Source organism: Sapajus apella, unplaced genomic scaffold (assembly GCF_009761245.1).
Source record: "Sapajus apella isolate SASKATOON/1434 unplaced genomic scaffold, GSC_monkey_1.0 scaffold20, whole genome shotgun sequence".
Classification (NCBI taxonomy): Eukaryota; Metazoa; Chordata; class Mammalia; order Primates; family Cebidae; genus Sapajus; species Sapajus apella.
The window spans coordinates 25,655,549-25,667,571 of NW_022436960.1; the positions used below are offsets into that span (position 1 = coordinate 25,655,549).

Below are 12,023 nucleotides of genomic sequence, written 5' to 3' on the forward strand. Positions count from 1 at the left end.
GAAGGGCTTTCCTCTACTCAGCGCAGGAGAGAGAAGGGCTTTCCTCTCTGCACAGTGTAACTCCAGGTTTCCTGTTTGGGGACTTCTTCTTGTCCCAAATCCCATCCCTCAGCTATTCACTGAGGGGCTCCTGCGTGCCAGGTGTTGTAAGAGGCCCCAGGACACATTGCCCTTTCTAGGATGCTGCCCAGAGCCAGTGGAAGGCGTGACAAGGAGGGCAGGGCCAAAGCTGGCCAGGGAGCAGTGCCAGGTGGGAGAGTCTGCTGTACTTTGCAGCTGAGACCCGGCTTGGCACCCTGCCCCAGGGCTTGCTGGGGCTTGCAGGGGCTCACACCTAGGGCTGACACCTGGACCTCACACCCACAGGCTGTTTGCGCTGGAGCCTGACCTGCTACCCCTCTTCCAGTACAACTGCCGCCAGTTCTCCAGCCCGGAAGACTGTCTCTCCTCACCTGAGTTCCTGGACCACATCAGGAAGGTGAGGGTGGGTGGAGCTGCAGGGGCCTCTGGGATCCAGCAGAGCACCTCCCTGGTGGAGAATGGGGAAGATAACTTTCTGCCCCAGGCCTAGTCTTACTCCCCTCCTGTTCCCCGGAGCAGGGTATCAGCTCCTTTCCCTCGGGGCTGGATTGGTCTGGGACATCAGAATCAGCCTATTCCCCTACCCTGTGCTCAGAGAGCTGGTCCCAGCCTCTGTAATGACAGGCTCCCATAGGTTATGTTAGCACAAATCCTGGCCATTGGGAGCCATCTGCCTATGAAAACCAGGCTGGGATTTTCTTAGAGTCTCATGATTTTCTTTCTTTCCGTCTTTTTTGAGATGGATTCTCACCCTATCACCCAGGCTGGAGTGCATATGGCGTGATCTCAGCTCACTACAATCTCTGTCTCCCGGGTTCAATTGATTCAGCCTCCCAAGTAGCTGGGATTACATGGGTGTGCCACCACACTTAGCTATTTTTTGTATCTTTAGTAGAGACAGGGTTTCACCATGTTGGCAAGGCTGGTCTTGAACTCCTGACCTTGTGATACGCCTGCCTTAGGCTCCCAAAGCGCTGCAATTACAGGCATGCACCACTGTGCCTGGCCGTATTTTTCTTCTTCTTTTTTCTTTTTTGGAGTCTCATGATTCTCAAAGGGCCTCGGTTTCTCCTTGTCCCAGGCAGACAACACTCTCCAGTAGGCGTGTTTAGAGATGTGAGTTCCTCAGAGGAGACAGGCTTCCTTCATGGGTGTGACATTAGAGTTTGGCCATCACATATTGCGTGCCCCCTGCATGTAGTAGACACAGGCTGCCTTTGACCCCTGATCTTGGAGAACTGAGGGTCCTGCTGGCCTCTCTTGCTTTGGGACCCTCAGGACTTTGGCTGTGATTGTGAGCAGGTGGGGCTGCTCTGGCCTCTCTGTTTCACTGCTGCTTGGCCTTGGCAGGTGATGCTCGTGATTGATGCTGCAGTAACCAATGTGGAAGACCTGTCTTCACTGGAGGAGTACCTTGCCAGCCTGGGCAGGAAGCACCGGGCAGTGGGTGTGAAGCTCAGCTCCTTCTCGGTGGGTAAAGGAGCTCTGCCTCTCTCCAGAGCTCCTGACCTGGGGCCACTTCTCTCTCCCAGATCTCCCCTAGCCACCCATTCTCTCTCCCATTCCCATAGCCTTGGATAACCAGAGATGCATCTGTTACCTGCTGTGTAGCCTCGACATGGGCTTGACCTCTCTGAGCTTCCAAGTTTTCTTTTTTGATACGGCTTCTTTTAAACCATAAAAGTTAAGGAGCCTTTGGGATTAGCTGGTCTGCTCAATTTTCTATTGCTGTGTATCAAACAACCTAGAACTATGACAATGCTTTCCAGTTTCTCATGGCTGGGCTCAGCTGGGCAGTTCTTCTGCGTGGCGTAGCTGGAGTTACTTGTGTGTTGTGTTTAGCTGGGAGCTCAACTGAGGCTAGAATGTCCAAGGCCTGTCAGCCTTTGAGCTCTCTCCCTGTGACCTGTTGTCATTCACTAGTCTAGCTGAGCTTCTTTATGGAATGAATGGCAGCTGAGTTCTGAGAGGGAGATTTTAGGGGACAAGCTCCAGCGTGCAAGCGTCTGTAGAGCCTCTGCTTGTGTCACTCTTGCTAATGTCCCATTGTCCAAAGCCATTCACATGGATAAGCCCAGTGTCAGTGTGGGAGGACCCTACTCAAGGGCATAAATCCTTGAGGTGTGGCCCATTGGGGGCCACTGATATGACAGTCCACAATATAATCCGGTCATCTTGCCAGACAGTGAGCACTTTGAGGAAGGGGCTGTGTTGGTCTTGCCCTTCTCTCCATCCCCAGCACTAGTACAGTACCTGATCCACAGTCGATATTCAGTTAATATTTGTGAGATAAATAAACCTTATTTTATTATGAGTAATGATAGCAAATGAGAGCCATTATCTTTTATTTAGTTAGTTATTTATTTTGGGAACAGTCTTGCTCCGTCGCCCAGGCTGGAGTGCAGTGATATGATCACAGCTCACTGCAGCCTCAACCTCCCAGGCTCAAGTGGTCCTTCCACCTCAGCCTTCCTCGTAGCTGGGACCACAGGCATGCACCACCATGCCCAGCTAATTTTTGTAATTTTGGTAGAGATGGGGTTTTGCCATGTTTCCCAGGCTGGTCTCAAATTCCTGGGCTCAAGAGGTCTGCCCACCTCAGCCTCCTAAAGTGCTGGGTTTATAGGTGTGAGCCATCGAGCCTGGCCTATTATCATTGTAGGTTTCCTGTATACAGATGCTGTGCTAAGAGCTTTTTCTGGATTATTCCATTTTAATCACCCCAACAGGTCCAGGAGTTGGAGCTTCTACTTTCCCTGTATCACTGATGAAGCGGCTGAGGCTCGGAGAGGTTACATAACTTACTGAAGGTCACCCGGTTGATGAAGGGTGGAGTCAGAATCTGAACTCAGGTGTATCTGGCTCCAGAGTCCAGGCTTTTAGCCCCATCATTGCTACCTTGCAGATGAGGAACTGAAGTCTGGGGGCAATGACTTGGTTTGGTCTAAACTGGGAGGTCCCAGGCAATGCTTTGGCCCCACTCATGGGGTGGTTGCAAGACTAAGAGTGGGATGAAAAACGTGAGGATAGGCGGCCGGGCGTGCTGGCTCACGCCTGTAATCCCAACACTTTGGGAGGCTCAGGCGGACAGATCATGAGGTCAAGAGATCGAGACCATCTTGGCCAATATGGTGAAACCCTGTCTCTACTAAAAATACAAAAATTAGCCAGGTGTGGTGGTGTGCATCTGTAGTCCCAGCTACTCAGGAGGCTGAGGCAGGAGAATTGCTTGAACCCGGGAGGCAGAGGTTGCAGTGAACCAAGATTGTGCCATTGCACTCCAACCTGGTGACAGAACAAGACTGTGTTTCCAAAAAAAAAAAAAAAAACGATATAGATATATATAAATAAGGATATGGAGCCTCACATTTAGAGGGAAAGGTGATACCCAAGGATTTGGACAGGACCCTGCTCAGGAAGCATGGACTCTGTGCAGGAGAGAAAAAGGCCCAGGAGCCCTAATCAGTGCTAGGCCTTGGTTTTCCCGCCTGTGGAATGGAGCAGTGCCTTCCTGCCTTTGGAAGAGACATGGTGCCCCTTGCCTCTGCAGACAGTGGGCGAGTCTCTGCTCTACATGCTGGAGAAGTGTCTGGGTCCTGCCTTCACACCAGCCACTCGGGCCGCCTGGAGCCAGCTCTACGGGGCCGTGGTGCAGGCCATGAGTCGAGGCTGGGACGGCGAGTAAGAGGCGACCCTGCCCGGCAGCCCCCATCTGTCTGTCTGTGGTCTGTACTGTTGTAGCCCAGGCTTCCCAAGCTTCCGTGCGTCTTGGTCCTTGTCTCCTTTGCCACACTGGAGAGGTGACTCTAGGGCAGGGCTGGGTCTCAGCTCTCAGAGCCCAACTGCAGGAGTGGCCTTTCCTCCAGGAAGGGGCTTCTGGGTGTCCTGTCATCCCCAATAGTGTCTTTCCTGCCTTTCTTTTTACCTTTTTGGCACCCCTCTGGCCCCACGAGGAGTGTTTTGGTGGCAGACGTGGGATGGAGCTGGGAAGGTATGGGGCTGGGAGGGAATGGGGCTCTTCTGTCTGTCCTGCTTCTTCAGGAGCACAGGCGAAGGTGGGGGTGAGATGGCTGAGCTTCCAGCACCTTCCATCCCGCCTGCCCAGCTCCTCCACTGCTCTCCTGCCCCAGGGCATCTTGCTTTCACAAATAAAGAGAAAGAGCAGCTTAAGCCTTTTTGGTGGAATCCCAGGCAGTGGGAGCTGAATCAGTACCACCAGGGAAGGGAAGGGGGCCTGGGTCTCAATGGGGCTCACCTGAGTCCCGAGGGCTGTGCAGATGCTCTGACAGTCAGTGTCCCTCTGCGGCATTCCCTTCCCCTCATTCAGCACTTCTGAGGGAGCTCCCGGACTATTCTGCAGCTGTGGGGACCCAGCTAGCGGGCCAGGTGGGGTGGGGCTGGGGACCGGCCAGGAAGGAGGGGCGTCTTCATCCCAGAAAGACCCGAGTTCCCCCAGCCCTTCATCACCAACCCAGCCCTGCAGGAGTGAGTCTTACCTCCCTCGGCCCTCCTTTCTGCCCCAGCCTGCAGCAACGGGGAGACCACAGCGCCTCAGATTCACTGCTCGCTGTGTGCCTGTACTCAGGCAGCTGGAGGGAAGAGAAGGCAGCCGCAGAGGCCCCCGCCCTCACCCCAGCTGTCCGCACTTTAACCGTTTGCTCTGTGCTGTGGTCTATAAACTCATGAGAAATAAACTGGTTCTGTGTGCCTCTCTGACCCTCGGCCTGGTCTTTTCTTGGGTCTCGGCCTGCGCCGGATGAAGCTGCAGGGGAGCAGATCTCAGAGCAGGATGGGAGGATGGGGTCAGGGAGGCCAAGGCCAGAGTGGGTGGAATAGGAGGGGGAGGCCTGGGAGGAGGCGATGGGAAGCCAGTGGCAGAGAGGGAGCTAGGGGTCTGTGGCCCAAACTGGCTGGCAGGCCACAAACTCCATTCCTCTTCCTCCTGGGCTCACAGCTGGATGTCCAGCAGCCACCCTTGCACTTAGGTGGGGCGTGTGGCTGGGCTGTGGCTGCTGGACCATGCAGGTGTGTGTGCCACTCCCAGGCCTGGTCCCCTAAAACTCCTGCATGCCTCTCCATGCTCTGTCATCCTTCTGCTGGCTTGATGCAGACCTCACAGAGACCATGAGGGCCACGTGTTGAACATGGCAGAGCCACCAGTGAAAGGAGTCCCGATGCTGAATCACTGCTCGGAGGAAGGTGAGCATTAAACAGAATCACCCATTTTGAATTTTACAAGGAAGAGACAAACCTCTCTTGCGTTTATGCCATTATACATTTTTGGGTTAAACCCACACCTACACGAATCCATGGTCTGAAGCAGGTCATTGGTCAGCGGTTTGGGAACCCACAGGCTGGTGGGCTAGAAAGCCAGCCATGGATGTGGGGTAGGGGAAGCTGCATTAAGTGGGCATGGAGTCTTGCTCTTGTTGCCCAGGCTGGAGTGCAGTGACATAATCTTGGCTCACCACAACCTCCACCTCCTGGTTCAAGCTATTCTCCTGCCTCAGCCTCCTGAGTAGCTGGAGTTACAGGCATGCACCACCACACGAGCTAATTTTTCGTATTTTTAGTAGAGATGGGGTTTCTTCATGTTGGTCAGGATGGTCTTGAGCTCCCCACCTCAGGTGATCTGCCCGCCTCAGCTTCCCGAAGTGCTGGGATTACAGGTGTGAGCCACTACGGCCTGCTGCTAAAGGTGTTTGTTATCCCACCTGGCCACCCCACACGCTTCCCAGTGCCAATCTATCCTCTGCCTTCCCCATCCCCCAAGTCCCCCACCGCATCCCCTTGCAGATCTGGGCCCTGTCTGCCACTCATTCTGGGGCCTCACCTGAAATCTGTGTGTTTTGAAGCCTGGCCACCAGCCTAGCCCAGAGGCCTGTTCATGGGGCTCAGCACTCACCAGGGACTTCTGTGGCCCCTCGGGGCTGCCCTGCTGGCTTGCCGGTAGCTCAAGGACCAGAAAGTTCTCTCTTCCTGCACAGTGGAGCAAGGCCAGGCTGGCCCAGAGGCAGAGGCAGAGACAGGGGCCGGTAGAGATTGGGAGGACTCGTTTATTCAAGGCACGGTCATAGCATTAACAAGAAGGTTCAGCATTCTGGCACATTCCTTTAGTGATGGTGGCCAAGGTTAGCCCACACTCCCCACCGGGGGCCCCAGAGGACGCAACGCTGCTGACAGGCACTTTGCTTCCAGGGGCAGCGGAGGGTCAGGCAGGCGGGCGCGGGGCCACTGGGGCCCCTCCTGGAGGCTCTAGGCAGTACCGGTTCCTGGGCGGCAGCTCCTTCTAGAAGATTAAGTCTGGGGCATGATTTGGTGGATGGAATGGGGTGGGGCAGCTGGGAAGTGGCTGGTGGAGGAATGGGATGGCCGTAGGTGGGGGGGCAATGGGTGAGGCGGGTGTGGGATAGGCAGGAGGTGCCTGAGAGGGCCTGCACATGGTCGGGGGGAGGCTAAAAGATGTCCCCCCCATCACCCTGCAGCGACTGTGGGAAGTCCAGATGGAGCCAGCTGCTGCGGGGCTTTGCTGGTTCCCCTAAGAGTAGACTCTGGAACCCTCCCCAAATTCTCACCACCTTCTCTCAGAGCCAGGGTGCACGGGACCCATGTTCAGACGGAGAAGCCCCGGCCATCCTGCCATCGTGTCTGCTAGGACCTTTTCCATATGTGGCTTCCACAGTCTGGCAGGGGCTGCAGGGACTGGGGGCAGGTGCCAGGAAGCTGTGCTTAGTGAAGCAGAGGCCCCAGACCAGCTTCTGGCAGGACTGCCACCTCCCCACCACGTGTCAAGCTCCTGCTGGGCCTGACCGCTCTGCTGGGAGCATCCTTTCTCCTTGTTTGTTGGTGAAATTCCAGGGGGAAGGGGTCTTGTGGGGCCTGGGTGTGTAGGGGCCAGGCTAGGTAGCATTTCCCCCTTATTCCTAGCTGGACAAGGAATGGACAAGACAGCCTCTCCCCAGCAGACCCAGGCTCTAGGAGAGATTCCCCCACGCCGAAATGTGGGCCGTGTCCTGGGGGTATGGCAGTTTCTGCCCACTGAGCATGGTTTCTCACCTGTGGTGAAGCTTCGAGCTTCTGGGGCTAGGGTGGGGCAAAGGTGGGGTAGGAACAGGGCCTAGGTGGTCTGAGTTCAGGGCAGCCATGTGCCTGGGCCTGGTGGAGGCGCTCAGGTGAGGTGAGCCTGGGGCCAACCTTCAGCAGGTTGGTGGCAGGGACCCAGACCTTTGGAGGAGGAGGCTGAAGAGGGACCTGGAGCACACAGACCCCATTCAGCTTGGCTTGTTCTGGTTCACTGAGGCCCTCACTGGCCCTTCTCATGTCCTCCCTGACTGGGCTGCGTGGTGGTCCTGATGACAGCCCATCCCAGAGGCAGAGGCCGGTTCTCCCCGGCAATGGCAAAGTTCTGAGTGTCACCAGCACTGTTCGGAATTCAGCTCCCCCAGGTCTCAGGTGCTGGCAGCCCTGGGAGGACAGCCTTGCTTCTCCAGAAAGGGTGTCTCCTGGAGCACGTGGCCCTCCCTCCACCCGACTCCCAGTAGTCCTGGGGTGACAGCACGATTGAAGCATCTGCAGTGTCTGAACCAGTGCCACACTGGAGGCTGCTTGGGTGGTCTTCAGGGCAGGGTGCAGGGGCAGCCCAGAGAAAGGAGGAAAGGTCCTACTTGGGACGCAAGTGATGGTCAGCCCCTCAGTTTGAAGCATGGACTTCTAACCCTAAAGTACTGCCCATCTCAGCCAAGCTGGGGGCCCAGGCACTCGGTTGAGTAGGAGGCAGGAGACTCTTAGTGGCCACATCTTTGGCTTTGAGGGTCTTCTCTTTAGGCCCTGGGGCTTGGGGAGGTATAGCTGGTTTCCCACCACCCAGAGTTTAGGGGAGAAGACCCCCTTCCATGAACTCAGTCTCTGTCTCACCCCACCCTGTGCTACCCAGCAAGGACTAGCCAAGGTTTCCTTCTGAAAAGTGCACACAGGTCTCCTTTGATGAGCTCCGGGTGATCCCGCTCTAGCTACCCTTGCACGAACAGAAAGGAGAAGCGCCTCTGCCCTGCTGCTCCTGGGGACGTCGAGGAGGGCAGAGGAGCAGGAAAGGGCGGAGTTACCTCTTCTCAGGTCTATGTTTTCCATTGCCTCTTGCTCGGGAGGGTGCAGAAACTTTCTCTTTACAGCTGTCTGTGCAGGGAGCCCCGTGAGGAGGTGGTCTTCCGTGGCCTATTAATATGCCCCATGCATGTACCTTTGTCTCCTCAGACTGCAGGGGAGGAATGGGCCAGGACTGGGGGGAGCAGCAGCAGCAGGAGCTCCTTGGAAGGGCAGCTGATGCAGAGTGGTGATGACCCCAGAGGGCCTTCGGGGCCTCTTTCTGCCTCCTCCCTTAGGCACGTCGTCTCCATCTTGGCCCCAAAATGGGACCCCAGCATTTGGTTTCTGCTGGGGCTCCAGCCACCTCTCTCAAGACATGGGCTTGCCTGTATCCTCCATCCCTTCCCAGGCTCCCTCAGCACTGCTGAGCCCCCCCAGTTCCATCTGGGCAGCAGGTTGGGCCCCCCCCATGCGGCCCATGGCTGGGGTGACAGATGTCTCCACTGGGGGCTTCTCAAAGTCTGTAGGAGGTAGTGGGGACGTCCAGGCCACCCTCCTGCCTCCCCCCGCCAGGCCCTCCCCTGGCCCCTCAACACGTCGCCAGCGGAGGCCTCAGGTCCCAGTCAGTGGTACTGGTTCTGGCCCTCCAGTTCCAGCCCTTCCTGGAACTGGGCTGAGTCTAGCTCCCCCGCAAAGCCCCTCAGACCACTCTCTTCTTCTCCCTCTTCCGGCTGGTTATTGATGGTGCCATAGGTGTGCCTGGCTGGGGAGGAGGCTGGGGTCAGGTTCAGCTCGGGTTCTTGCAGCACAGTGGCCACATAGAGCTGCTTGGGACAGAGACAGGAGACAGGAGGGAGGTCACATCTGGAGCAAGGCCCTAGGCACACCCTCTCCCCTCACGCCGACCCATCGCCTCTGTCTCCTCCAAACCTTGGAGCCTACCTTCTTCCCCCACAGCCTGGGTCCTGTCTGTCTCACCCTACTACTTGTTCTTGATCATTTAATGAGCATCTAGGCACTCCCAGGGCGGGTTTAGTGGTGGGACTCCCCACTCCTAGTCCACTGCTCCTTTAGAACATGTTCATTCACTCTTGCATCCAAGTCAAGCTGCACCCAGGGGAGGGGACATGAGGCTCCCCTCCACTAGAGTCTGGAGAGACCCCCTTTCCTGAACTAGTGCACTTTCTAATACAGCTCAGAGGCGCATTCAGAATGCCCTGGGATCTGTCACTGTTGGCCTGTCCTCAGGGTGTGGAACTGCTAGCGGAGACTTTGGTCATGTAACCTATCCCACCCAGGAATGGTCTCCATGCCTGGAAGGGCAGCAGATTAGAGAAACACAGAAGTACTAGGAAAAAGAGCCATTGTCACCCTCTGAAGTGGCTCTTAAACCATCTCCTTACTTTGAAAATGGGTAATTAGGGAATGGAATGAAACCTTTCCCATGGGAGTTTATTTCAGTGAAACCAAAATGGCCCTGGTGGAAGGAACAGTTTTCCTACAAAAGAACCTAGACATTCACATGGCACCCAAGTAAACCATTGAGATGGTCTTTTGGTCATAAAGGGGAAGACGTCAACTGAACAATGGAAAAATCCATCTGCCATTCCCCTAGTGAGAGGGTCATGTTGGCATCATTAATGACTGGGAATTAACGGGATGTTACATCTCTCTGGGCGTAAACTGCAGCACTACCTGTAATGTGCTCTAGCCCCATGTTGAACTTGAATCTATCGAGCCATCAGATCTGACTTCCAGTATTCAGAGAATACAAGGAGATCATGGAACCCGTCATAAGACATCATGAATGGCCAGAAAAATCCAGGCGGAACATTCTGCAGGACTACTGGCTTGGTCTCTCCAGGTCATTTAAAAGGGACTGCGCTAAAATAAAAGGGACATGAACCTCTGATGCACAGGTGCTAGATTTAACATTGGTTTGGACAAGCTCTAAAAGATCCTTCTGGAACAATTAGGGCAATTTGAATATGCACTGGATATTCGAAGAGATCAGAAATTTATATATGTGGAAAGACACTGTTCACTAAAAATGCAGGTTATAGGCCAGGCGCAGTGGCTCATGCCTGTAATCCCAACACCTTGGGAGGCTGAGGTGGCTGGATCAGCTCAGGTCAGGAGTTCAAGACCAGCCCGGCCAAAATGGTGAAAACCTGTCTCTACTAAAAATACAAAAATTAGCCAGATATCGTGGCAGGTGCCTGTAATCCCAGCTACTCAGGAGGCTGAGCAGGATAATCGCTTGAACCCAGGAGACGGAGGTTGCAGTGAGCTGAGATGGTGCCACTGTACTCCAGCCTGGGCAACAGAGCAAGACTCTGTCTCAGAAAAAAAAAAAAAAGGTTATAAAACAGTATGTTTTGTTGCCCTCTTAGTGCCGTGGGCAGTGCGTTGGTCTCATAAAACAGTATGTGCAGTACTATTTCATTTTAGCAAAACTATGTAATTCACATATAATTATCTAAAAGAGACACATAACGTATACATATCTGGAAGAATGTACACTATGAGTGGTCATCTCTGGGTGTGGGAATATGGACTTTTTATTTCCTTATTTCTGCTTATCCTTTCCCCTCCCCGTAATGATGCACAATGTTCACAGGGCCCTGTTGTAATAAGGCAAGATTTAAAAAATAAATCCTAGTCATGTGTTTTAAAAGCATAGGGTTTAGAATCTGATGGACCTGGTTCAAACTGTATCCTGACACTTCCTTGCTTGGTGCCCTGGAGTCTACACTGACTGATCTTCTGAGCCTCCATTTGGGGATGAAAACCCCTACTGTGCGGGTTTACCAAGAGATTAAGAGAGAAGACAGCAAAGCGCCAGGCTCATAAGAAGATTTCGAACCCATATTGCTAACAATATTCCAAGAGGGGTCCTTTTGGAAGGGTCCCAGGAAAAGAGACTTTCTCACTCTGAAATCCTGGTCATCTCTTCATTACCGAAGTACTTTCTCCTGTCTCCCCTCAGAGGTAATCTGTGCCTGTATGTAGGGTTTTTCAGAGGGAGGAAACCTGGCCTCCGGTGACTTCTGGCCCCCTGCTGGTGTGTTGTCCGTGCTCTGTCACTGTGCGCTCACACTCAGCTCTGCCCACGACTAGAGAAAGCCTCGGCTCCCCAGGGCCCTGCTGTCCACTCTGTTTCCACCATGCCAAAAACTGTCTTCCAGGGCTTTCCACAGGCTGCCCCTCGTCCTTGAAAGCTCTTGCTCCACACCCTACTTCACTTGGCATCCCATATGCCCTTTCCTGGGGTCGGATTCGACGCTCCCTCCTCTGGGATGCTTTCACTGAGTGCCAGGCTGGCTGGCACCCTTCTTCAGAGCTCTTCCGAGGTGCTCTGGCCTTGGAGCACAGGCTGACCCCAGTACCCAGCTCAGTGTGTGCATTGGTGGCCCTGCAGCTGCATTTGTGGTAGGGATGCAGGTGGGTGTTCATGCCCATGCCCTTCCAGGCCGAGCCGCCATGTGAAAGCCAGCACCCAGCCTGCGGGCCCTGCACTCCCAGCCAGCCTCTCCGCAGGCAGACCGGCTCGCTCATTCAGCGTCCCTGCCTTACCATCAGTGCAGATTTCTAATAGTTCCCAGAAGCTCTGTCTGCGTCGCTTTGCCTGCACCTGTGCCCTCAGGGGCAGCCTTGGGTCCTGAGACCAAGCCTCAGCAGGCCCCCCTGTGTCTACATGACCGAGGTTGCTGAGGTCTGGGCCTCCCTGACCAAGTACTTGCTCTCTGGGTGGCTTCCAGACAATGTTGAGTACATGGTGGCTCTTCTCTTTTCCCCACTCTTCAGCCAGGGCCACGGCAGCATTTTGACCTGGGCCAAGTCCTGCTGCGTCAGAGGAG

The 12,023-nt window shown here is 54.8% G+C and overlaps 2 protein-coding genes across 10 annotated transcripts in view; one reads left to right on the plus strand and one right to left on the minus strand.

The window, feature by feature from the left end:
• Nucleotides 1-4,797, plus strand: part of NGB (neuroglobin) — a 6,291-nt gene extending 1,494 nt beyond the window's left edge. The window contains exons 2-5 of the mRNA XM_032287763.1: nucleotides 367-478; nucleotides 1,432-1,551; nucleotides 3,632-3,768; nucleotides 4,387-4,797. Coding sequence (XP_032143654.1) covers nucleotides 367-478; nucleotides 1,432-1,551; nucleotides 3,632-3,766 — 367 coding nt within the window. The 3' untranslated portion in view covers nucleotides 3,767-3,768; nucleotides 4,387-4,797. The remainder of the gene's footprint in view (nucleotides 1-366; nucleotides 479-1,431; nucleotides 1,552-3,631; nucleotides 3,769-4,386) is intronic.
• Nucleotides 4,798-6,117: 1,320 nt separating this feature from the next.
• The window catches only part of TMEM63C (transmembrane protein 63C), a 79,773-nt gene continuing 73,867 nt past the window's right edge, over nucleotides 6,118-12,023 (minus strand). For 6 of the 9 annotated variants that reach the window (XM_032287766.1, XM_032287768.1, XM_032287764.1 and 3 more), the window contains one exon: nucleotides 6,118-8,990. In XM_032287766.1, coding sequence (XP_032143657.1) covers nucleotides 8,787-8,990 — 204 coding nt within the window. In that variant the 3' untranslated portion in view covers nucleotides 6,118-8,786. Of the gene's footprint in view, nucleotides 8,991-11,756; nucleotides 11,995-12,023 lie in introns of those variants that run through there. The other 3 variants (XR_004271767.1, XM_032287770.1, XM_032287771.1) reach the window with 3 other exon arrangements.